General features: G+C 51.2%; 1 protein-coding gene across 16 annotated transcripts in view; it reads left to right on the top strand.

Moving 5' to 3' along the window:
• The window catches only part of EHMT1 (euchromatic histone lysine methyltransferase 1), a 236,247-nt gene that overhangs the window by 152,362 nt on the left and 62,089 nt on the right, over positions 1–21,796 (top strand). For 14 of the 16 annotated variants that reach the window (XR_012424023.1, XR_012424022.1, XM_074015811.1 and 11 more), the window contains 3 exons: positions 2,349–2,480; positions 6,764–6,909; positions 20,583–20,726. Coding sequence is in view for 14 of the 16 variants with exons in the window: in XM_074015811.1 (XP_073871912.1) it covers positions 2,349–2,480; positions 6,764–6,909; positions 20,583–20,726 (422 nt within the window). In the remaining 2 variants the exon portion in view is untranslated. The remainder of the gene's footprint in view (positions 1–2,348; positions 2,481–6,763; positions 6,910–20,582; positions 20,727–21,796) is intronic. The other 2 variants (XM_074015814.1, XM_045372735.3) reach the window with 1 other exon arrangement.

Below are 21,796 nucleotides of genomic sequence, written 5' to 3'. Positions count from 1 at the left end.
GAGATTGTACATTTTAGCCTTCATTTATTTTTTTCGAAACGTGTCTGTTCACATCTTTTGCTCACTTTTAAAATCTGGTGGTTTTTCTTCTCATTGGGTTAAAAGAGCTTTTTAAATATTCTGGATACAAGTCTTCTATCAGGCGGATGCTTTGCGTGTATTTGTACCTAGTCCATGGCCTGCCTTTTTGTTTTCTTAATGCTATATTTAGAAGAGCAAAAGTTGTTAAGATTTTCTTGAAGTCCAAGTTATGAGTTATTTTACGTTGTGATTCATACTTTTGTGCTCTAAGAAATCTTTGACAGACCCAGGTCACAGAGGTTTTGTCCCATGTTTTCTTCTTGGCATCTAACAAGTTCATTTTGCACTAATGTTTGAGTGAGCTGTGGTGCAGGCCCCTTCTTGGCAGTGGATGTGCGGTTGCCATAGGCACTGCTGCTCGAGTTGACTTTTCTCCCGCTGTTGACATTCAGTGTGTGGGCTGTTCCTGGACATTCCAGTCTGTTTCATTTATTTATTTGTTTATCCTTATACCAGTGTCACCGAGTGGCAGCACTTTGTTGTTCTTCACAGTAATTTTGGCTAATCTAGATTCCCCAGCGTAGAATAGGTCTGTTAACTGGATGTTGGGGAGGCAGTCGTCCCCTGAAACGGAGAGGGTTGTGGGAGGCCTGGGGCGTGAGGCAGTCACCATGGAGGCTCCTGGCGTTTGAGGGTGGAGGACGAGTGAGCCCCCCGGGAGCTGCATGTGGTCCTTCAGTTACGTTTCTCTTCACCTCAGTTTATTGATTCAGATCATAACACCAGATGTGGCTTTTACTGTTGGCCAACAAAAGCATTTCAGAGCCAAGGCTGAAAGTTGTTTTTGGGTTAGAGATTTCATCTTTGTCATCTTGGCTGTAATGTGCAAAGTGTGTGCTTTTAAATATTCACAGAGGAATTTGAATTTTATTTCTTTATGAATTTTTAAAAAATCTTCTTTTCGTTTAAAAGTATACAAAGTGTCCTCCTGTTCTTCAAGTTGATGATGGTGATTTCTCAAAGGTGGTTGACTTTTCCTGACTGTCTAAGATCTAGGTGGAGCATGTGGCTTGAATGAAAAGACAGGTTACCGGCCAGGCGCGGTGGCTCACGCCTGTATTCCCAGCACTTTGGGAGGCCGAGACGGGCGGATCACAAGGTCAGGAGATTGAGATCATCCTGGCTAACATGGTGAAGCCCCGTCTCTACTAAAAATTACAAAAAACTAGCCGGGCGAGGTGGCGGCGCCTGTAGTCCCAGCTACTCGGGAGGCTGAGGCAGGAGAATGGCGGGAACCTGGGAGGCGGAGCTTGCAGTGAGCCGAGATCGCGCCACTGCACTCCAGCCTGGGGCGACAGAGCGAGACTCTGTCTCAAAAAAAAAAAAAGACTGGTTACCATACCTCTCTGTACTAGTGTTCATTTATTTCCAGTCAATGAAATAAGATTGGTGACTAGTCCCTAGAAGCTTGGCCGTGAAATGTGACCATCTGCCTTTGGCTGGAGTTGGATATTACCTGGTATAGGTACACACTTTCACAGGCCTCCTCAGTGAAATGCCCTTGTGATTGCAAACACCCAATTTTGTGTATCTTTCTCCGGCCCTCCTGGGAAGTGTGGACAGGCTGGCCTGGCCACCACTCGTGTGTCCTTGAGGGCAGGGGAGCCCACAGAAGTGTTTGCACCCCCCACTGCCCTCGCTGCCAGCCTAGGGGCACTGGTCCCTCTCACAGTACCGTGCTCCCTGGCACCTTCTGTGGGTGTTGTGAGCCTCCCGTGTCTACTGGGGTCGACACTGATCCTTTCCGGGAGCCTCCCTGGACGTCAGCCAGGACACCTGGGTGGGCAGTGCTTTCTCTTGGACACAGATTTGCCTGCAACACGGCACCTTGGGCCATCTCTTTAGCTACTTTACCTCTGATCTTTCAAATCTGCAAGTTAGGTGTTTCTGTTTTATGTAAAAATAATCCACAACATGTGACTGCCATGTTTTATCTGTTTCTTTGATCATTCGATAGCTTTTATGCAGTTGGGATAGTTACAGAGAAAGATGTACCGACATGTTGGTGCCTTTGTTTTTGTCTCTACAGCTTCTTTCCTCCCCCATGAATATTATGTCTAAAAGGGGGAATCAGCACAATAATATGCAAGAGAGAAAATGATAGTGAAACTGGAATGGCCTAAACAATAGTGGGTTTCAGCTTGTGGTTTTGAATGGATTAATTAGAAGTAGTCCATTTCCTGGGGCCCCAGCCTTGCTGCCCTGTGCGTGGGTGGGTGCGGCCGCCTGGGTGCATGGTGTCTGATGTGTGTGCTTTTCATACCTAGGTTCTGAGTCGTATAAGTCATCTTCAGGAAGCGGTGAGCAGATGGCACCAGGAGACAGCACAGGGTACATGGAAGTTTCTCTGGACTCCCTGGATCTCCGCGTCAAAGGAATTCTGTCTTCACAAGCAGAAGGTGAATGTGGTGTTGTAACTGAGACCGGGCACCATCTTGGTCCTTTGTCTTCGGGGCTCCTTCCTCTGTATTAGCACGATGCCCCCTGGTGGACACTAGTAGAAGATCGGGTTAACGGCATCACTTCCAGGTGAGGTGTAGACAGGACGGGGTGCGTCTGCTGTGTCCCAGTGTGCAAGTGAAAAACCAGAAATTACGGAAACCCCCTAAGAGTAAACTGGCAAAGCCCAAGCAAGGCCCAGCGTGGTGGTCGTCTCCCTCCACAGGTCAGGCGTGCTCTGTGGAGGATTGCCCATGGCCAGACACCCTTCCTCCCGGTGGCCTCTCAGGACACACAAGGACGTGCTGTTGAATAAGGTGTCTCTGATTGGCTGAAATATGTCCCTGGTCAGTGTTGAGCTGAGAGCTCTGACACATATTCTGTCATGGAATATTCATATTTAGTGTATTTTTGTACCTCGAAATCACAGGTGAATCAACGGCGTCTGTTGGGGGTTGTTGTGCCAGAAGTTGTCAGTTCTCACACTTTCTATCAGTTGTTTTCTCTTTTTAAGCCACTTAGAAACCTTATATGAGTGAAAAGTAGCTAATAGGTATTTGATTATCTGGGAAGATTTATTTGAAGCATGATGTGGAGGAAATGGAAATCTTATATTATTTACATTACACACAGATCTTGCTGGTGTGGCATTGCAGACTACTGTGGGGGGTTTAATGGGCCATTTAAAAATGACAGATAACTAGCTTTTTAGGGTTTTGAACACTGAGGGTGGTTTGAGTCACCTATGTAACTCACCTAGAAAATCCCATCTTTAGCTTAAGGTAGAAATCTTAGGCTTGTCCGTCATGGAAATGATATTTTTTCCTCCTCTTGTACCAAATGGAGCAGAAACCCCCCTCAAGTATCACCACGTCCTTCGCGTGGTCGCCCCACGCTTGCTTTCTCGACAGAGTGTAACACTGAGTGTCCCAGCTCTAAACTTGCTTTTAGATTCGGGGGTCTCAGGAAGTTACTTGGTTTTAAGTAGTAAATAGTATTTCATTTTATCAAATCACCTCCTGCTGTGGTGGCCTTGGGCCTGCTGAGTGGCAGGAGACGGGGAGCTGGCACATGAGGGCTCTTCCAGCTGTCAGTGTGCACCTGCTGTCTCCGGTAAGGTCAGGGGAAGGTAGCTATAAAGGAAGGATGGTGCCGAGCATCAGGGCCAGAAGGGCGAGAGCCAACGTGGAGCCGGAGGAGAAATGGCAACGAGTAGGGGCTCCTCGGCTTGTGTGACGTTTTATAAACTGACCTCCCAAAATTGATTTACCTGTTTTATCAGCACCGATTGGTCAGTCAGCGATTGGCCTGTTCAGTTGTGCTTTCAATGTAGACCATCAGTGCGTAGAAGAGACAGGCAGTGGTGCCCACTGTGCTGGTGCTGGCCGTGTGGCCCGGGACCCCAGAGGGAGGCGGTGATCAAGGGGTGCTGGACAGGATCTGGGGCTCTGGGAGACCTGAGTGGTGTGCGTCTCAGATGGGATAGGCGCGATCAGCCTGTGGAGTGTGCTGAGCGGGCAAGTAGGGGCAGGTGATGCCTCTGGTTGTGGTTCAGGGGGTCTAGGCTTGAGCCTTGGGCCAAGGAGAAAGTGAAGATCAGAAGTCCTCTCCGTATGCATTCGTCTCTCTCCCCGTTGCCTTGCTCTTGGGCCTGCCTTGTTGAGGCTGAATGGCCATGTCACCCAGCAGCGACAGGAGGCAGAGGGTCTGAGCCTGGGAGAGGCCAGGAGCCGGTAACCATGGCAACGTGGCCTCGGGCGGGAGAGCCAGAGCTTGATGGAGGTTGGTTGCTTGAGGGACAGAAACGCTCCACCTGCACGGAGTTGTCTGAGCCACAGCGTCGTTATCCAAGCGTTTAGGCCCTGGGTTCTCACCTGTCTCACTGCAGCCTCTCGGCAGCTCTCGGCCGGCACTGTGGTAGGACAGTCATCTCACAGCTTTGTGTGATTTGTGTCCATTTTCTCCTTTTAAAAATCTGGTTGCTAAGCAGGATCATCTCAGAGGCCCGCCCAGCTTTAAACTTGTAGTGATTCTAATTCAAGTTCCACCTCATCGTTTTCCCGGTCTTTAGGGGTACGGGTGATCCGGAGGCGAGGCTGGGACCTCAGGCAGCACATGATTAGGAAGCACCTCTGTGCCAGAGTCGGTGCCTCCTGCACGGAGAGTCCTTGATGGTAGCGTGGGCTGTTCACATGCTTATTGGCTCTTTGCACAGAGTTGGATTCTCTCCTGGCCATGACCAGTATCAGATTCCAAATGGGCTGGAGACAAACAGAAGCGGCTGTGGGTGACCCAGCGTGGGTGTTGTCAAAAGATGCACTAAGGCGCAGTGCAGCTCTTAAAGGGTTTCCTTGAGCAGCGATTCATGAACTGGGCAGCTCCAAACCAGAAGCATGTTGGGAGCTGCACTGAGGAAACACGAGGGGGTTGGGAGCTGCACTGAGGAAACACGAGGGGGTTGGGAGCTGCACTGAGGAAACACGAGGGGGTTGGGAGCTGCACTGAGGAAACACGAGGGGGTTGGGAGCTGCACTGAGGAAACACGAGGGGCTTGGGAGCTGCACTGAGGACACACGAGGGGCTTGGGAGCTGCACTGAGGACACACGAGGGGCTTGGGAGCTGCACTGAGGACACACGAGGCGGTTGGGAGCTGCACTGAGGAAACACGAGGGAAAGGATTTTTCAGGTGAACAGGGAAGTAAAGCCAGGAAAACACCCAACGGGGTCATGACACAGTTTCCTCGCTTGTTCTGTCCCTGCTGGAAAGTCCCTAGTTCTGGAGATTGGTTGGCTGCTTCTGGATTGTGGAGCTTAAGTTTTCTTTTTCTTTACTGTAGGCATTTGCAAGAAGTAGCCCACGAGATCCTTTGTTTTCAAATCAAGCAAGGCCAAGATGGCCTCCTTGGCTCAACTGGCTTTTGTCTGTTCAAGGATTCTTTAGTCCTGGTCTCCATTTTAATTGACTTTAACACTATATTTTTAGATGTGAAAACAAGAGTTTTTTTTTTAATTTTATTTTTATTTTTTGAGACAGAGCCTCCGTCACCAGGCTGGAGTGCAGTGGCAGGATCTCGGCTCACTGCAACCTCTGACTCCCTGGTTCAAGTGATTCTCCTACCTCAGCCTCCCAAGTAGCAGGGATTACAGGCACGTGCCCCACGCCCAGCTAGTTATTTTTTTTTTTTTTTTTTTTTTTAAGTAGAGACGGGGTTTCACCATGTTGTCAGGAGGGTCTCCATCTCCTGACCTCATGATCCGCCTGCCTTGGCCTCCCAAAGTGCTGGGATTACAGGCGTGAGCCACCGCGCCCAGCCAAGAGTTAATTATTTTTAATTAAGAGAGGCAATAGCGAGTATTTGAGGTACTGATTCACCTTCTATTTCTGCTTTGACGGTTTAACAAGAAAGAAAATGTGAAACGCGATCTTGCTTTCTTTGGGAGCAGCACCCACTGAAGCTACTTGCCAAGCTTGAGGGTCTTCCTGGCGGCTGCCCTCCACCCCTGCCCCTGCCGCTCAACAGCCTTGGCCTTGCTGGTCTCTCCCACCCCGGGCTGGGGGCAGGGCTTGGGGGGCACCACCCCTGGCTGTGTTGGGACGGGCCCAAGGCCGCCTGCCTGACCACAGCTCTGCTGCAGCCTTCCCTGTGGACGATGCCGTCATTGTCAGCCACATGTTGAGCTCTAATTCTCCTCTAGTTTCTTCCCTTGTTTTCCCTGGTGCTTTCCTCTTTCAGGCTAATAAATGGGCTCTTTGGACTATTGTAGTAGGTGAGTGGAATTCTAGATAATAGACGAACCGTTATTAAAACCTTCCAAACTGATTTTGTGTGTGTGTGTGTGGTTGCCATTCTAAAACCAAGTAGGAAAACAAGGTCTTAAAGGGCAGTGAATGCTCTTTTGTTTGAAAAACAAAAGATTTAGGAGCTACTGCCAGAGGTACCAGCCTCTGGCTTTGGAGCTTGTGTCCTGGGTCCTGAGAACCTGAGAACACAGGTTAATAGGTGCCTCTTGAGACCCTGGCAGGGGGTTTGTTAGCTGGGGAGGCACAGGCCACTCCTTCATGGTGCCCAGGTGGTGGCCATCCCTGCCCCGTGCAGGGCTGTTTGTGCCTCAGTAATCAACCGCATTGCTTTCATTTCCTGGCGTGTGAGATCACTGTTGAGACTCCATAACTGATCACTTTCTAGATGATTCTTTTGAGGTCAGGATTGCATGAGCTGACATGTGTCTGTGTGACGTTAGGGTTGGCCAACGGTCCAGATGTGCTGGAGACAGACGGCCTCCAGGAAGTGCCTCTCTGCAGCTGCCGGATGGAAACACCGAGGAGCCGAGAGATCTCCACTCTGGCCAACAACCAGTGCATGGCTACCGAGAGCGTGGACCACGAAGTAAGCATGTTTGTTTTCGTTTAAAGCAGCCACGAGGAGTGCGCGAGAAAGCCCAGCCCAGCAGTGGCCCCCGACAGCCCCCTCGAGGGCGTTGTGCTGCACGGCCAGGTGGGGAGTCTGAGTGGGTGCTGCACAAAACCAATCGAGCAGATCCCAACAGTGAAATCGCGGCAGATGATGAAACACAGGTCTAGAGCTTCTTAAAAAGGAGGATTGTGTAGACAAGTTCTTTGAATGAAAATGGCCTGTTATGTTTCTCTTTTATGGTCATGATTTTGACAAGGTTTCTCCTACCTTGCTATAAACAAAGTGAGTAGATTGAGGCAGGAGAGTCACACCCAGGGGGGCCTGGAACTGCCCAGAACTGTGGTTCCCTGCAGGGCAGGCCCCGCAAGGGCTGGGCCTCGGCCGCCTCTCTCCTTTCACCGGGGATCACAGACTCAGAGGGTTCAACACGCCCCGTCTCTGCTGCCTCTGGGACAGGAGAGGGGGAACGGGCAGAGCACAGATGGAATTAATGTTTTCTGAGAATTTCTCCAGTTCTTTTTAACAAGATTTCTTTCAGCCCTTAGAGCCTCGTGACCATGGCTGGCCATGGTGAGGGTCCGAGCAGGAGGCTTGTTGGCACCAGGCCGGGAGGCACCACGTGCAGTGACACTGCTCGGGTGTCTGGCTGCCCCGGGTTTGCATTTGCTGTGGCCGAAGTCAGCACATGGCCATTAGTGTTGTCTGCTTCCTGAGGGGTGTGTCAGGCTGTCGCTTCAGTGAGTTTCCTGGTCTTACTGGCCAGCGGATCCATCTTCAACTCGACTGTTGAGTCGTAGCTGCACGTTGTAGAAATAAGTGAACTATGAACAGGACAACCATTCACATAGTAATGCCGGGCATTATTCCAAGCCTTTTGCGTAGGGAGCTCCTCCAGGTCTCACGGCAGCCTGTGCAGCATCGGCCATCGCCCAGGTGGTACAGGTGAGGCCTGTGAGAGAGGCCAAGTGGTGGCTCCAGACTCAGCGGCCTGCTGTGGGGAAGGCAGGAATGGGAGCCTCCTTCCAAAGGTCAGGCCCGACCGCTGTGTCAGGGAGCACAGGCAGCACCCGGGGGGAGCGGGCCGAGCCCTGGAACAGGCCAGTCAGTTTCGCTCACGGCCCTCACCCTGGTGCCTGTTTGCGTGGCCGGGGTTTCTGACTCAGCAGGTCTGGCCGGGCTGGGATTTTGCTTTTCTAAAGCGTTCCCCGTTTTTCCTGATGCTTCTGGTCCGGGGACCACACTTTGAGAACCACTGGTTCTCCTCCTCCTCCTCTTCTCCATAGGTGCTAGGCAGGGTGCAGTGGAGGCAGGCCCCGTTTGACACGTGCTTCCCTGTGGCTTCACTGTCTGTATCTCCACGTTTCCAGTGCACGGCATTTACTCAGACTTCGACACCGGTGTTGCTTCTGTCTCACCCCAGCCTGGCGAGGCTGGGGTGCTTCACGCGAGGCGCCGTCTGCTTCACGCCTCTCGTCTGTGGCACGTGTGCCCAGCGGGCTCCCCATGCGACGGCTTTTCCCAGCTCTGAGTGTTCATGTCACTCGCTGCATGTCCCGCCACACTCGGCCCCTCCGCAGAGCCCCTCGCTTGTTTTAAAAGAACTTTCCATAGTGAGAAGTGAGGGCGCAGTTAGCTCGGAATCCTCGAGTCAGCCTCCTCTGTCGCCAGTGTTCTCCCCTCCACCCTCCTGTCTTGGATTTGAACTACTTACTATTTTAAAGCAAACCCCATTTGACTACTGAATAGCGCAGTATGTTTTTATTGACATCAGAAAGGGACCATTGTTCTCACGTAACAGCAGGGCTTTTTCACATGTGACAAAAATAACAGTTTCCTGTTATTATTTAGTGCCTAGTCCACGGTCAAAGGTCTGTTGACAAAATGCCTGTTACTTTTTTTTTCTCTTTCTAATTGGATCCAAACTGGTTCCGTTCCACTCATTAAATCAATCTGCTGCAATGTCTCTTAAGTCTCTTGTGTTTCTTTTACCCAGAACATTCTCTCTGTTCCCCACTTCTTCCCATTTGCCATGCTGTTGGCTGAAAGAATCTGGATTCCAGATTCTGGACTTACCTCATAACCTTCTTGTATTGTTTAAGTCATTTGCCTTAGTTCCTATAGCCTGAAAGTTAGATCCAAAGAACTGGTTTACATTCAAGCACCTAAGATTTTTATTTTATGACTTAATTCTGGCGAGAATGCTGTGGAAGTTCGTGTGCTGGGAGTGGTGCTGAGAAGGCTCTGGGTGTCTGAGGCGGCTGCCTGTCCGCCGGAAGGCCGCACCGTCCTTGGTGACCACTGCCTGCATCCATTGTTTCATTCAAAGTTGAAAAATGGTGATTTTGCTGTTCTGTCATTCCTCCTGCAAGTGCAGGCTGGAATTCTTTGGTACGGAAGAACTTCCCCACATCTGCTAGGGCTGGTTGGTATCTCTGAAACAAGCTTCAGCCGGGATTGGCAGAATAAATAGCTACTTGTCTTTGCAGAGTAATGAATGGGTGCTCTCACGGCCTCTGGTGGTATCCAGAGGGCTTGATTTTGCTTCTCTCTGCCCCTCTCCACCTCCCTTTCTCCCTTAGCGTTCTTAAGAACTCATGGTCTTCTCTGTATTCAGTGTGCAGTAGGCTTTTTTTTTGTTGTTTAAAATTAAACAGATCCCTTGGGCTCTGACTTATTTTTTGGATAGAAAACTCAAAATAATTAAATTAAATTAAATTAAGCGTAGATCCTGAAGACCATACAAAACACACATTGGGCTGAACAAACCTACTTCAGCTGAGCTCTGGTAAACACTGCCAAGGTGGAGAAGGGAGTCTGACCCCGGCCCCCCCGCCCCCCTCCGCCCCTCCCCCCTTTACCCCTTCCCCCTCCACCCCTCCCCCTCCACCCCTCCCCCTCCACCCCTCCCCCTCCACCCCTCCCCCGGCCTGCCCCTGTTCAGGTTCTTCCCCAGCAGCCCCGCCCAGCGGCCTCTGTCCTGATTCCCACAGCGCCCACTTCTGGGGGCAGGTTCACCCTTTCGGTTTGTAGCTTCACCTGCAGCGCCGCTGCCCATCTGTCCTTCAATTTCTGTATTGTTCCCCTTTTTTTTCTTTCAATATATCTGTTGAACGACCCAGGCCGTTGGAAGCTTCAAGGCTCCCATCATCTGGGTTCTGTGAATCCCACACATAGGCTGCAATTCAGCAGGTTCCTCTGTGTTTCTTGCAAAACCTGCCAAAGCCAGGTGCAGTGGCTCATGTCTGTAAAATGGGAGGTCGAGGCAGAAGGATTGCTTGAGCCCAGGAGTTCAAGACCAGCCTGGGCAACATGACGAAACCCCATCTCTTAAAAAAAATTAAACAGTCTTACAAGTTTGGCCCCTTTGTAAGATGGAGTGTGGGGTGGGTTTAGCCCAAAATGAAGGGCCATGCTGCCTGGCTGTCTCACTTTCTCTGATGTCGGCAGCAGCTGATGCCTAACACCTGCATTTGTTGTTTATTCACTGGAGGTTTCAAAATGGCGCTGATTTTATCATTTATTATTCATTGTTCACTGGAATGGTTTTATAGAGAGACACGTCTCAGGCCAGGCACGGTGGCTTATGCCTGTCATGTCAGCACTTGGGGAGGCCGAAGCGGGCGGATCGCTTGAGCTCAGGAGTTTGAGACCATTGTGGCCAACATGGGGAAACAGCATCTCTACTGAAAATATAAAAATTAGCCACTTGTGGTGGTGGCGCCTATAGTCCCAGCTACTTGGGAGGCTGAGGCAGGAGAATTGCTTGAGCCTGGGAGGCAACAGCTGCACTGAGCCTCAGTCGTGCCACTGTTCTCCAACCTGGGCGACAGACCGAGACCCTGTCACACTGAGCCTCAGTCGTGCCACTGTTCTCCAACCTGGGCGACAGAACGAGACCCCGTCACAAAAACAAAAAAAAAACAGAAACTACCTGTTTTGTTTCAAAGGCTGTGCTGTCTGACAATTAACATCGCTACTCAGCTTTCTTTTGATTAATGTTTGCATGGTACATCATTTTCTACCCTCTTACTTTTAGTCTGTCTCTGTCTTTAAATTTAAAGTGGCTTTCTTGTAGACAGCATGTAGTTGGATTTACTCTTTTAATAAAGAAAATTTTTACTTTAATTTTCAAGACCGGGTCTCACTTGGACACCCAGGCTGGAATGCAGTGGCTGTCATTGCAGCCTCCACCTTTGGGACTCAGGTGATTCTCCCAGCTGAGCCTCCCGAGTAGCTGGGACTACAGGCATGCAACACCACACCCAGCTAATTTTTTGTATTTTTATTTTGTTGAGATGGTGTCTCACTATGTTCCACAGGCTGGTCTCAAACGCCTGGGTTCAAGCTATCCACCTGCCTTGGCCTCCCACAATGCTGGGATTGTAAGTGTGAGCCACCGTGCCAAGCCTACTTTTATTTTCTAGAGACAGTGTCCCACCCTGTTGCCCAGGCTGGAGTGCAGTGGTGCAGGTGCAGCCAGAGCTCAGTGCAGATTCAAACTCCTGCACTCAAGCGATCCTCCTGCCTCAGCCTCTTGAGTAGCTGGGATTGGAGATGCCGCCATGCCTGGTGGTTTTGCTCTTTTATCTAATATAGTCATGTACTGCGTAACAGTGTTCGGCCAACAATGGACTGTATCTATGAAGGTGGTCTGATAAGGTTACAGTACAGGTTGAGATCACTTACTCAAAATGCTTGGGACCAAAAGTGTTTTGGATTTTGGAATATTTGCATTATACTTAACAGTTGTGCATCCCAAATTCAAAAATCTGATAGCTGGGCCTGGTGGCTCATGCCTGTGATCCCAGCACTTTGGGAGGCTGAGGTGGGTGGATCGCTTGAGGTCAGGAGTTCAAAACCAGCCTGGCCAGCATTGGGAAATCCCGTCTCTACCAAAAATACAAAAATTAGCAGGGTGTGGTGGCGGGAGCTTGTAATCCCAGCTACTTGGGAGGCTGAGACAGGAGAATTGCTTGAACCCGGGAGGTGGAGACTGCAAGGAGCCAAGATCTCACCACTGCACTCCAGCCTGGGCGACAGAGCAAGACTCCATCTCAAAAAAAAAAAAAAAAAAAAAGTTGATATCCAAAATGCCTCAATGAACATTTCTGTTGAACGTCATATTGGCCCTCAGAAAATTTTAGATTTTGGAACATTTTGGATTTCAGATGTTTGGATTTGGGATGTTCAACCTGTTCTGTATTTTTAGTGCACAGTTTTTGTGATCATATATGTTTAGATGTACATATACTTCCTGCTGTGCTACAGCTGCCTGCAGTATTCAGTATAGTTGTGTTTGTACAAGTTTGTAGGCCAGGAGCAACGCTGGGTACCGTAACCTGAGTGTGGAGTGGGCGACACCATTTAGGCTCGTGCACGTACAGCCCATGATGTTCAAACACAGCAATCACCCAGTGACACGTTTCCCACAACACACCGTGATGTTTTGTGAGACATAACTGCATCACAGTCCTTTCGTTAAGTTGATATATTTAGATTATCTCCATTTAATGTAATTATTAATATAGTTGGATTGCAGGCTAACATCTTAATAGTTCTTCCACTTATACCATCTGTTGCTCCTTTTTTCTTCATTTTCTGGGTTTTTGTTTTTTTTTTTGAGATAGAGTTTCGTTCTTGTTTCCCACGTTGGAGTGCAGTGGTGGGATCTCACTCACTGCAATCTCTGTCTCCCAGGTTCAAGTGATTCTCTTGCCTCAGCCTCCCAAGTAGCTGGGATTACAGATGCCCACCACCACGCCCGGCTAATTTTTTGTATTTTTAGTAGAGACGGGGTTTCCCCATGTTGGCCAGGCTGATCTCGAACTCCTGAGCTCAGGTGATCTGCCCACCTCGGCCTCCCAAAGTGCTGAGATTACAGGCGTGAGGTGCCACGCCCAGCCCTTTTCTGCATTCTTTTGAATTTAAATTTTTTGTGATTCCAATTTGTTTTAATATTGGCTTTATTATTTGCACTGTTTTCATTTATCAGTCTCCCTCCAACAATTCATTATACCACACTAACATGCAGTGTAAGAATCTTAACAACAGTGTGGTCCAATCCTGTCTTGTATCTTGTTTCTGCATTTTAATTTTACATATGCTAAAACCCTACAGTATATTGGCTATTATTTTTGCTTTAAGTATTTTTTTAGTTTGATTAAACGTAAGAATAGTTTAACCTTCATCTTAAACATATCCAGAGATCTTTATTCCTTTGTATCCAAATTTCTGTCTTCGTGGTATTATTATATTGTATCTAAAGTCTTTCCAATAACTTTTTTTTTGGTGGCACAAGGCTGTTGAAAATAAATTCTCGCCGGGCGCGGTGGCTCAAGCCTGTAATCCCAGCACTTTGGGAGGCCGAGACGGGTGGATCACGAGGTCAGGAGATCGAGACCATCCTGGCTAACACGGTGAAACTCCGTCTCTACTAAAAAATACAAAAAACTAGCCGGGCAAGGTAGCGGGCGCTTGTAGTCCCAGCTACTCGGGAGGCTGAGGCAGGAGAATGGCGTAAACCCGGGAGGCGGAGCTTGCAGTGAGCTGAGATCTAGCCACTGCATTCCAGCCTGGGCGACAGAGCGAGACTCCACCTCAAAAAAAAAAAAAAAAGAAAAAAAAAAGAAAAGAAATTCTCTCAGCTTTTGTTTGTTTGAAAAAGTTATTCTTTTGCCTTAATTTTTCAAAGAGACTTACTTCCAGGAATATAGAATTCTGGGTTGGCAGCTCCCCACCCCCAGCCCTTAGAGAGGCTACTCCAGTGCGGCCTGCATGGTGTGTGATGAGATGCTGGCGGAACTTCCTATCTCTGCTCCTTTGCATACTGTATGTCTCTTTCTGTGTCTGCCACCAGTATTTTCTTCGGTTTTCAGCAGTTTGAAAATGATGTGCCTAAGTGTGATGGGTTTTGTTGTTTTGTTTTGCTTTTTTGGTGTTTATTTTGTTTAGGTTTCGCTGTTTCGCTGAGCTTCTTGGATCTTTGGTTTGACCTCTATTTATGTTTAAGAAGTTCTTAGCCAGCTCTTCTCTCCTCTCCTCTCCTCTCCTCTCTTTGCCTCTCTTTGCCTCTCCTCGCCTCTCCTCGCCTCTTCTCTCTTCTCTCTTCTCTTCTCTTCCTTTTTTCTTTTTTTGAGGCAGGGTCTTACTTTGTCACCCAGGCTGGAGTTCAGTGGCGTGAACACGACACAGTGCAGCCTCAGCCTCCTGGGCTCAAGCAATTCTCCTGCCTCGGCCCCACAAATAGCTGCGTCTACACACTTGCGCCACCACACCTGGCTAATTTTTGTATTTTTAGTAGAGACAAGGTTTTGTCATCTTGCCCAGGCTGGTGTTGAACTCCTGAGCTCAGGCGATCTGCCCGTCTTGGCCTGCCAGAGTGCTGGGATTACAGGTGTGAGTCACTGTGCCCGGCCCACTTTATTTCTTCAGCCTTGGTTTTTGTTTTTTTTTTTCTTTCTGGGATTCCTTGTACACAATGTTAGATTGTTTAATGTTGTCCCACAGCTCTTCAATGCCCTCCTCTTTTTTTCTCTTTCCATTTTAGTTTTAGATAATTTATCTTGGCCTTTAAAATTATTCACCAGTTCTTCCTTGTTGAGTATACTTATGAGCCAGTCAAAGGTATTTCTCTCTGGTACTGTTGGTTTCTGGTGTTTTATGCTGACGTTCTTGGAATTCCTGGTCTGTAGTACAACGTTTCAGTCATCTCTGAGTGTGCTTCTGTTGATGTTTTTCTCTCTTGATTGGGGATTCAGATTTCTCTAGTGCAAGACTTTTCAACCTCAGTATTTTTGATGTGTTGAGCCAAGTAATTCTTTGGGGTTCGAAGAAGGGGCTGCCCTGCTCATTGTTTGGTGCTGAGCAGCATTCTGTTGGACACTAGGTACCTCCCCCAGCTGTGACAGCCATAACTCTGTCACCTGTGCTCCCGGCCATAGGGTGCACTTTCCCTCCCAGCCAGCCCCCTTGTTCAGCAAGACAAGGATCCATGTAGGCCTCACACCGAGGAGGCTTCCCCTGGTCTCCACCTTCCCTGCCTCCTGTGAGCACCAGGAGCCAACCAAGGAGAAGAGCGAGCAGCGGGGCTCACTCCCGGGGGCTGCAGCCTCCAGGCTGTGTCCTGCGGGGGGAGGCACTCACGGCTGCCTGGATTGCCTTTCCATTCTTGAGTGACTTTGTTTTCTTTGTTTTCCTTAGAGCTAATCATTGCCTCCCTATTTATTTTTTGGTTTCTGTGTACTTGTTGTAAACCCATTCCCAAGCTGATGGAATTGCACGTTTGTATCCTCAGACACCAATTGCTGGATCACGTATCTTCGCTTTACTCTTTTTTTTTTTTTTTTTTTTTTTTTTTTTGAGACGGAGTCTCGCTTTGTCGCCCAGGCTGGAGTGCAGTGGCCGGATCTCAGCTCACTGCAAGCTCCGCCTCCCGGGTTTACGCCATTCTCCTGCCTCAGCCTCCCGAGTAGCTGGGACTACAGGCGCCCACCACCTTGCCCGGCTAGTTTTTTGTTTTTGTTTTTGTTTTTGTTTTTTTTGAGACGGAGTCTTGCTCTGTCACCCAGGCTGGAGTGCAGTGGCCGGATCTCAGCTCACTGCAAGCTCCGCCTCCCGGGTTCCCACCATTCTCCTGCCTCAGCCTCCCGAGTAGCTGGGACTACAGGCGCCCGCCACCTCGCCTGGCTATTTTTTTGTATTTTTTAGTAGAGACGGGGTTTCACCATGTTAGCCAGGATGGTCTCGATCTCCTGACCTCGTGATCCGCCCGTCTCGGCCTCCCAAAGTGCTGGGATTACAGGCTTGAGCCACCGCGCCCGGCCTACTTTACTCTTATCTTGGTGGTACATAACCTTTAGTTCTTAAGACACGTTGCTCAGAAGATAACTGTTTTGAGCCTTTGAATTCTGAAATGGTCTCTCTCATGTCACGGACACTGTGGCCCTCCAGTTCTCCCCTCAGGCTGTCTTCATCTTCCTTGTCTTTTTTTTTTTTTTTTTTTTTTGAGATGGAGTCTCATTCTGTCGCCCAGGCGGGAGTGCCGTGGTGCGATCTCTGCTCACTGCAGCCTCCGCCTCCCAGGTTCACATGGTTCTGGTGCCTCACCCTCCTGAGTAGCTGGGATTACAGTTGCTCACCACCACGCCCGGCTAGTTTTCTTGCATTTTAGTAGAGACGGAATTTCCCTATGTTGGCCAGGCTGGTCTCAAACTCCTGACCTCGGGTGATCTTCCCACCTCGGGTTTACAGCTGTGAGCCATTGTACCTGTTTATCTCCCATGTCTTTGAGCATAATCGTGCTAGTGTCTCCCGAGAACTCTTCTCTGTCTGCACATCTCGGTGCTCCTCAGAGTCCTGGTATTGGCTGGTTGGCTTTAGTCCCTGTTTTTGTCTTAGCTCACCACACACGAGCACCTGCTGGACGACATGGTCTTACCAAGGAGACGGGGGTGCTGGGGTGCTTTGGCTGCAGCAGTGCTGTTCCCACCTTTGGACTTTGTTCATGTTTGCTTGGGCAGCGAGGGGCAGAGAGGGTGCCGCTGGGCAGGAAGGGAGGGTCCCCATCTGCAGACCCGAGCTGCACTGCAGAACAGCTGGGATGAGTCACAGGTGACCCCGACATGGAGGCTTTTGTATCTCGCCTAGGAGCAGGGCCCACAGTGGAGCCTGGGTCTGGTTTATACCAGATCCAAGGAAGAGGAAGGAAGGGAGGGCATTCCCACAGCTAATGAAAGGCCAGCCCAGGACAGCCGCACACCCCGCTGTGTCCTAATAAGCCCACCCTGCAGAGCCTGTGGACCCTGCAGAGCCTGTGGACCCTGCAGAGCCTGTGGACCCTGCAGAGCCTGTGGGCACTGGGTATTAAATGGCTCTGAGTAAGTGGTACCTGTGTTCCGCGGTATAATGGTTCTAAGGTTATATGGAGTATGATTTGTTAGCAATGCATGTGGAGTTATTTATGGCTAAAATGGCACCATTTTACCCCTAGGTACTTGGTTATGTATTCCAGCACACCTCTCCAAGCACAAAAGGTTTAGGGGATGGCTTGAACGAGAAGGGAAAATACTGGTAATTTTTGAAATAAGGCACGGGCACATGGGGATACATTTTACTTTTGTCTCTATTTTTGAAAGTTTTCTTAACAGAATAATAAAACAGTGAGACACTAAAAAAAGAAAAGAAAAGAAAAAGCAGGAAACCCTTTTGTAGCGGTGGGCTTGTGTGGAGAGTGAGCTCTGTGGCCACCTCTGCAGAGGGTGACCCCTCACCTGTGCCAGGTGGGGCGGCTGGCTGCGTGGGCCTTGTCTGAGGCTCCGCCTCGCCTGCTCTGTGTTTGCAGCAGCTCAGCCCCTGCCTCCGGAGCTGGCCCCGATTCTTTAGCCTTTCCAGGATTCTGCTGGTGGGGACCCACCTGCAGGCAAGCAGGTTTGGGTTATCTCTGCTTTGCCAAGTCAGTGCCTATTTCAGCTGCTTTCTGTCCTGAAAGCACAGCTCCTCCCCTCAGTGGGCTCCTTTCTTGTTCTGGTCCCTCCTTCAGGGTCCGGTCAGCAGCCGGTGAATCTGTGCCCTGCCCTGGCGGACCTGGGGCGCCCCTCCCACCCATGGTGGTTGACTACCCCTAATGCCTCTGTGTTTTTCCCACCTTGTTAAAGGATTCTTTGTTTTATCTCTTTTTTCTCAACCCTAACTGGATCCCATTGTCATTTATTTGACGTATCCTTCCCAGAATATCTCCTTCCTTACGTTCTCCTGCCATTCTGCCTGGACCCCCGACCCCGCAACTCCCTTCTCTGTTTCCTTGTTACACAGCACAGAACCAGAAACATATAGCGTTATCGATTTTTATGATTGTATAAATAATGCATGCTGATTGTAAAATAATCCAGATACTACATACATGCATGAAGAAGAAAGTACAAATCACTTGTTATTCCAAAACTGAGGAAATCATTCTTAGTATTTTTGTATGTCCTCCCAGACTTCTGTGTGTATAACCACATTGAATTTTTTAAAATAACTTGTTTTTCCTTTAATGTAAACATTTTTCAAAGTCAGTAGCTACAAGTGCTCTGCAGCCGCTGGTCCTGAACCAGGGATTCACGCAGACGCACTTGGTGGTGGTGGTGTGGAGGGGGCACTTTTTCAGGACGTACATGCGGTTCTACGCCTTTCAGGTCCTGTTCCATAGGTATGGGGTGGTGCGCAGACTGTCTTTTAAAAAATCTCCTGGATGGTCGGCCGGGCGCGGTGGCTCAAGCCTGTAATCCCAGCACTTTGGGAGGCCGAGACGGGCGGATCACGAGGTCAGGAGATCGAGACCATCCTGGCTAACACGGTGAAACCCCGTCTCTACTAAAAAATGCAAAAAACTAGCCGGGCGAGGTGGCCTGTAGTCCCAGCTACTCGCGAGGCTGAGGCAGGAGAATGGCGTAAATCCGGGAGGCGGAGCTTGCAGTGAGCTGAGATCCGGCCACTGCTCTCCAGCCTGGGCGACAGAGCGAGACTCCGTCTCAAAAAAAAAAAAAATCTCCCGGATGATTCTAATACAGCCTCATTTGGGCATCGGGAACTCTCTTGCTGGCTTCAGGGTAGATGATTTATGCCACCTGGGCGTGCCCTGCAGCCACTGTTTTGCAGGTAGACAAGTTGGTTGCTCCTACTTTTCTGTTGTTGCAAAAGCTAGGTCCTTCTAGATACATGTTTGTGCACTTAATTATGTCTTCAAGTGGAGTCTTAAAAAAAGATTATGTATTTGCAAGCTTTTTGATTCATGTCTCCGAGTTGCTTGCCATGAAGTTGGGACAGAACTCACAGTGATGGTGTGTCGTCCCTGCAGACCCCACAGACACCAGCTTTGCAGTGTGCCAGACCAAATGACCAAATGGGAAGAATGTCAGAGGCTTTTTACGTTGAATTTCTTTGTGTAATTTCCTTTGGGGGCATTTGTAGTTCTTCTTTTGTGAATTGTCACTCAATTCTTTGCTTATTTTTGGGGGGCCTACTTCTTGTTTTCTTACTGGCTGTCAGAGAACTCTCCATAGCAAACCAGTAAGGCTTTGTCCGGTGCGCTCCAGAGTGCCTGTCATCCTGGGTGCCCTCAGTGCTTTCACCTCCACAGGCGCCTTCAAGTCCTGGTCCTCTCAGAGCCCTCCACTGACCATGTCCCCCAGGCAGGCCCCGCACTCTGTGTTCTGCCCCTTGCCCTGTGTGCAGGTTCCTCTGGCTGCCCCGGAATCCTTGGGGCTCCCATAGATTCATTATGCTGCTGCCCACTGCTGGCCTGTGATGGCCTGGACTCTCCTGCCAGGTGTCTGTTCCTGTTTCCTTGGCACCCAGCCCAGAGCCCCTCTCGCCTCAGAATCTTCCTTGACTTCTGCCAGAGTTGAGCAGCTGGCCCTCTGATAGGCACATATGAGCGGATGCGGTCACGCCTGGCCCCCTGCATCTGGTGGGAGGGGGCGCACCAGCCCCCCTGGATCTGGTGGGAGGGGGCGCGCCTGGCCCCCTGGATCTGGTGGGAGTGGGTATGCCTGGCCCCTGGATCTTGTGGGAGGGGGCGCGCCTGGCCCCTTGGATCTGGTGGGAGTGGGCGCGCCTGGCCCCTGGATCTGGTGGGAGGGGGCGCGCCTGGCCCCTTGGATCTGGTGGGAGTGGGCGCGCCTGGCCCCCTGGATCTGGTGGGAGTGGGTATGCCTGGCCCCTGGATCTGGTGGGAGTGGGCGCGCCTGGCCCCTTGGATCTGGTGGGAGTGGGTATGCCTGGCCCCTGGATCTGGTGGGAGGGGGCGCGCCTGGCCCCTTGGATCTGGTGGGAGTGGGTATGCCTGGCCCCTGGATCTGGTGGGAGGGGGCGCGCCTGGCTCCCTGGATCTGATGGGAGTGGGTATGCCTGGCTCCCTGGATCTGATGAGAGTGGGCGCACCTGGCCCCCCGGATCTGGTGGGAGTGGGCGTGCCTGGCCCCTGGATCTGGTGGGAGTGGGCGTGCCTGGCCTCTGGATCTGATGGGAGTGGGCGTGCCTGGCCCCTGGATCTGGTGGGAGTGGGCGTGCCTGGCCCCTGGATCTGGTGGGAGTGGGTATGCCTGGCCCCCTGGATCTGGTGGGAGTGGACGCACCTGGCCCCCTGGATCTGGTGGGAGTGGGTATGCCTGGCCCCTGGATCTGGTGGGAGTGGGCGCGCCTGGCCCTCTGGCCCCCTGGATCTGGTGGGAGTGGGCACGCCTGGCCCCCTGGATCTGGTGGGAGTGGGCGCGCCTGGCCCTCTGGCCCCCTGGATCTGGTGGGAGTGGGCGCGCCTGGCTCCCTGGATCTGGTGGGAGTGGGCGCGCCTGGCCCCCTGGCCCCCCGGATCTGGTGGGAGTGGGCGCGCCTGGCCCCTGGATCTGGTGGGAGTGGGCGCGCCTGGACCCCTGGATCTGCTGGTTGTGCAGATGGTGGGCGTCTCCGTCTCTGGGCTCCCTGTGTGTCCCCGGTGCTGGCAGACGTATAGCAGGTACCCACAAAGCCAAGCTGGCCTTGCAGCGCTCGGCTCAGTCAGTCCACACCTGCTGAGCAGCTCCTCTGTGCCTGCACTGCCCAGCGCCTGGTGGAGGGAACGCTGGCCTCTCGTGACTCTGACACTGACCACCAGTCTTGTCTGATTGCAGTTGGGCCGGTGCACAAACAGCGTGGTCAAGTATGAGCTGATGCGCCCATCCAACAAGGCCCCGCTCCTTGTGCTGTGTGAAGACCACCGGGGCCGCATGGTGAAGCACCAGTGCTGTCCCGGCTGTGGCTACTTCTGCACAGCGGTAAGAGCCCAGTTCTGCGGCCTCTGTGCCCTCCACAGGCTTGCTGTCTGCTCGCTGGTGCTGGTTCCTGTCCTGTGTCCACCTGCTGTCGGGTGGTCCAGCAGCTTGGCCCAGGTCTGGTGTCTGTCTGGAGGTCTCCAGTGTGTCACAAGCCCCTCACCACCGCTCTTGAGCCCCAGTGCCTTAGACACTTTCACCCCCAACCCCCATTTCCCTCCTCCTGCCTGCAAGCCGCTTTCAGAGATGACTAGGACGGTGTGACCTGGACTTCCAGGCCGGAGGAGGGAAGTAGGGGTTAGGGGTGAAGGCGTCTAAGGCCCTGGGGCTCGAGAGCAGTGGTGAGGGGCTTGTGACGCACTGAAGACTCCAGGTGGAAGCTGTACTGAGGACGTTCACCCCCCATGACGAGGGTGTACAGAGCACACAGCTCCCGGCAGAGGCAGCACCACCCTGCTGTGCCCTGGGCTGTTTCTGCTGGGATCTTGGGTCATCAGTGACTTCACTGTCAAACATCTGTGCTCAGCCATGCCCAGGCCCCCTGAGAATGGGCTGCTTCCCTACGGAACTCCCTTGTGTGGGCACCCTTGTGCATGTAGGGTGTGAGAGCGTGTGTGTGTGTGCGCACATCTGTGTGAGCCTCTTCCTGTCAGCGTCTGTGTGCGTCTGTGTGTGTGTGTGTGTGTGCACATCTGTGTGAGCCTCTGCCTGTCAGCGTCTGTGTGTGTGTTTGGGTGTGTGTGTGTGTGTGTGCACATCTGTGTGAGCCTCTTCCTGTCAGCGTCTGTGTGCGTCTGTGTGTGTGTGTGTGTGTGCACATCTGTGTGAGCCTCTGCCTGTCAGCGTCTGTGTGTGTGTTTGGGTGTGTGTGTGCGTGTGCACATCTGTGTGAGCCTCTTCCTGTCAGCGTCTGTGTGTGTGTTTGGGTGTGTGTGTGCGTGTGCACATCTGTGTGAGCCTCTGCCTGTCAGCGTCTGTGCGCGTCTGTGTGTGTGTGTGTGTGCGCATCTGTGTGAGCCTCTGCCTGTCAGCGTCTGTGTGTGTGTTTGGGTGTGTGTGTGCGTGCGCACATC

Source organism: Macaca fascicularis, chromosome 15, assembly GCF_037993035.2.
Source record: "Macaca fascicularis isolate 582-1 chromosome 15, T2T-MFA8v1.1".
Classification (NCBI taxonomy): Eukaryota; Metazoa; Chordata; class Mammalia; order Primates; family Cercopithecidae; genus Macaca; species Macaca fascicularis.
This window is presented reverse-complemented; position numbering and strand designations above follow the sequence as displayed.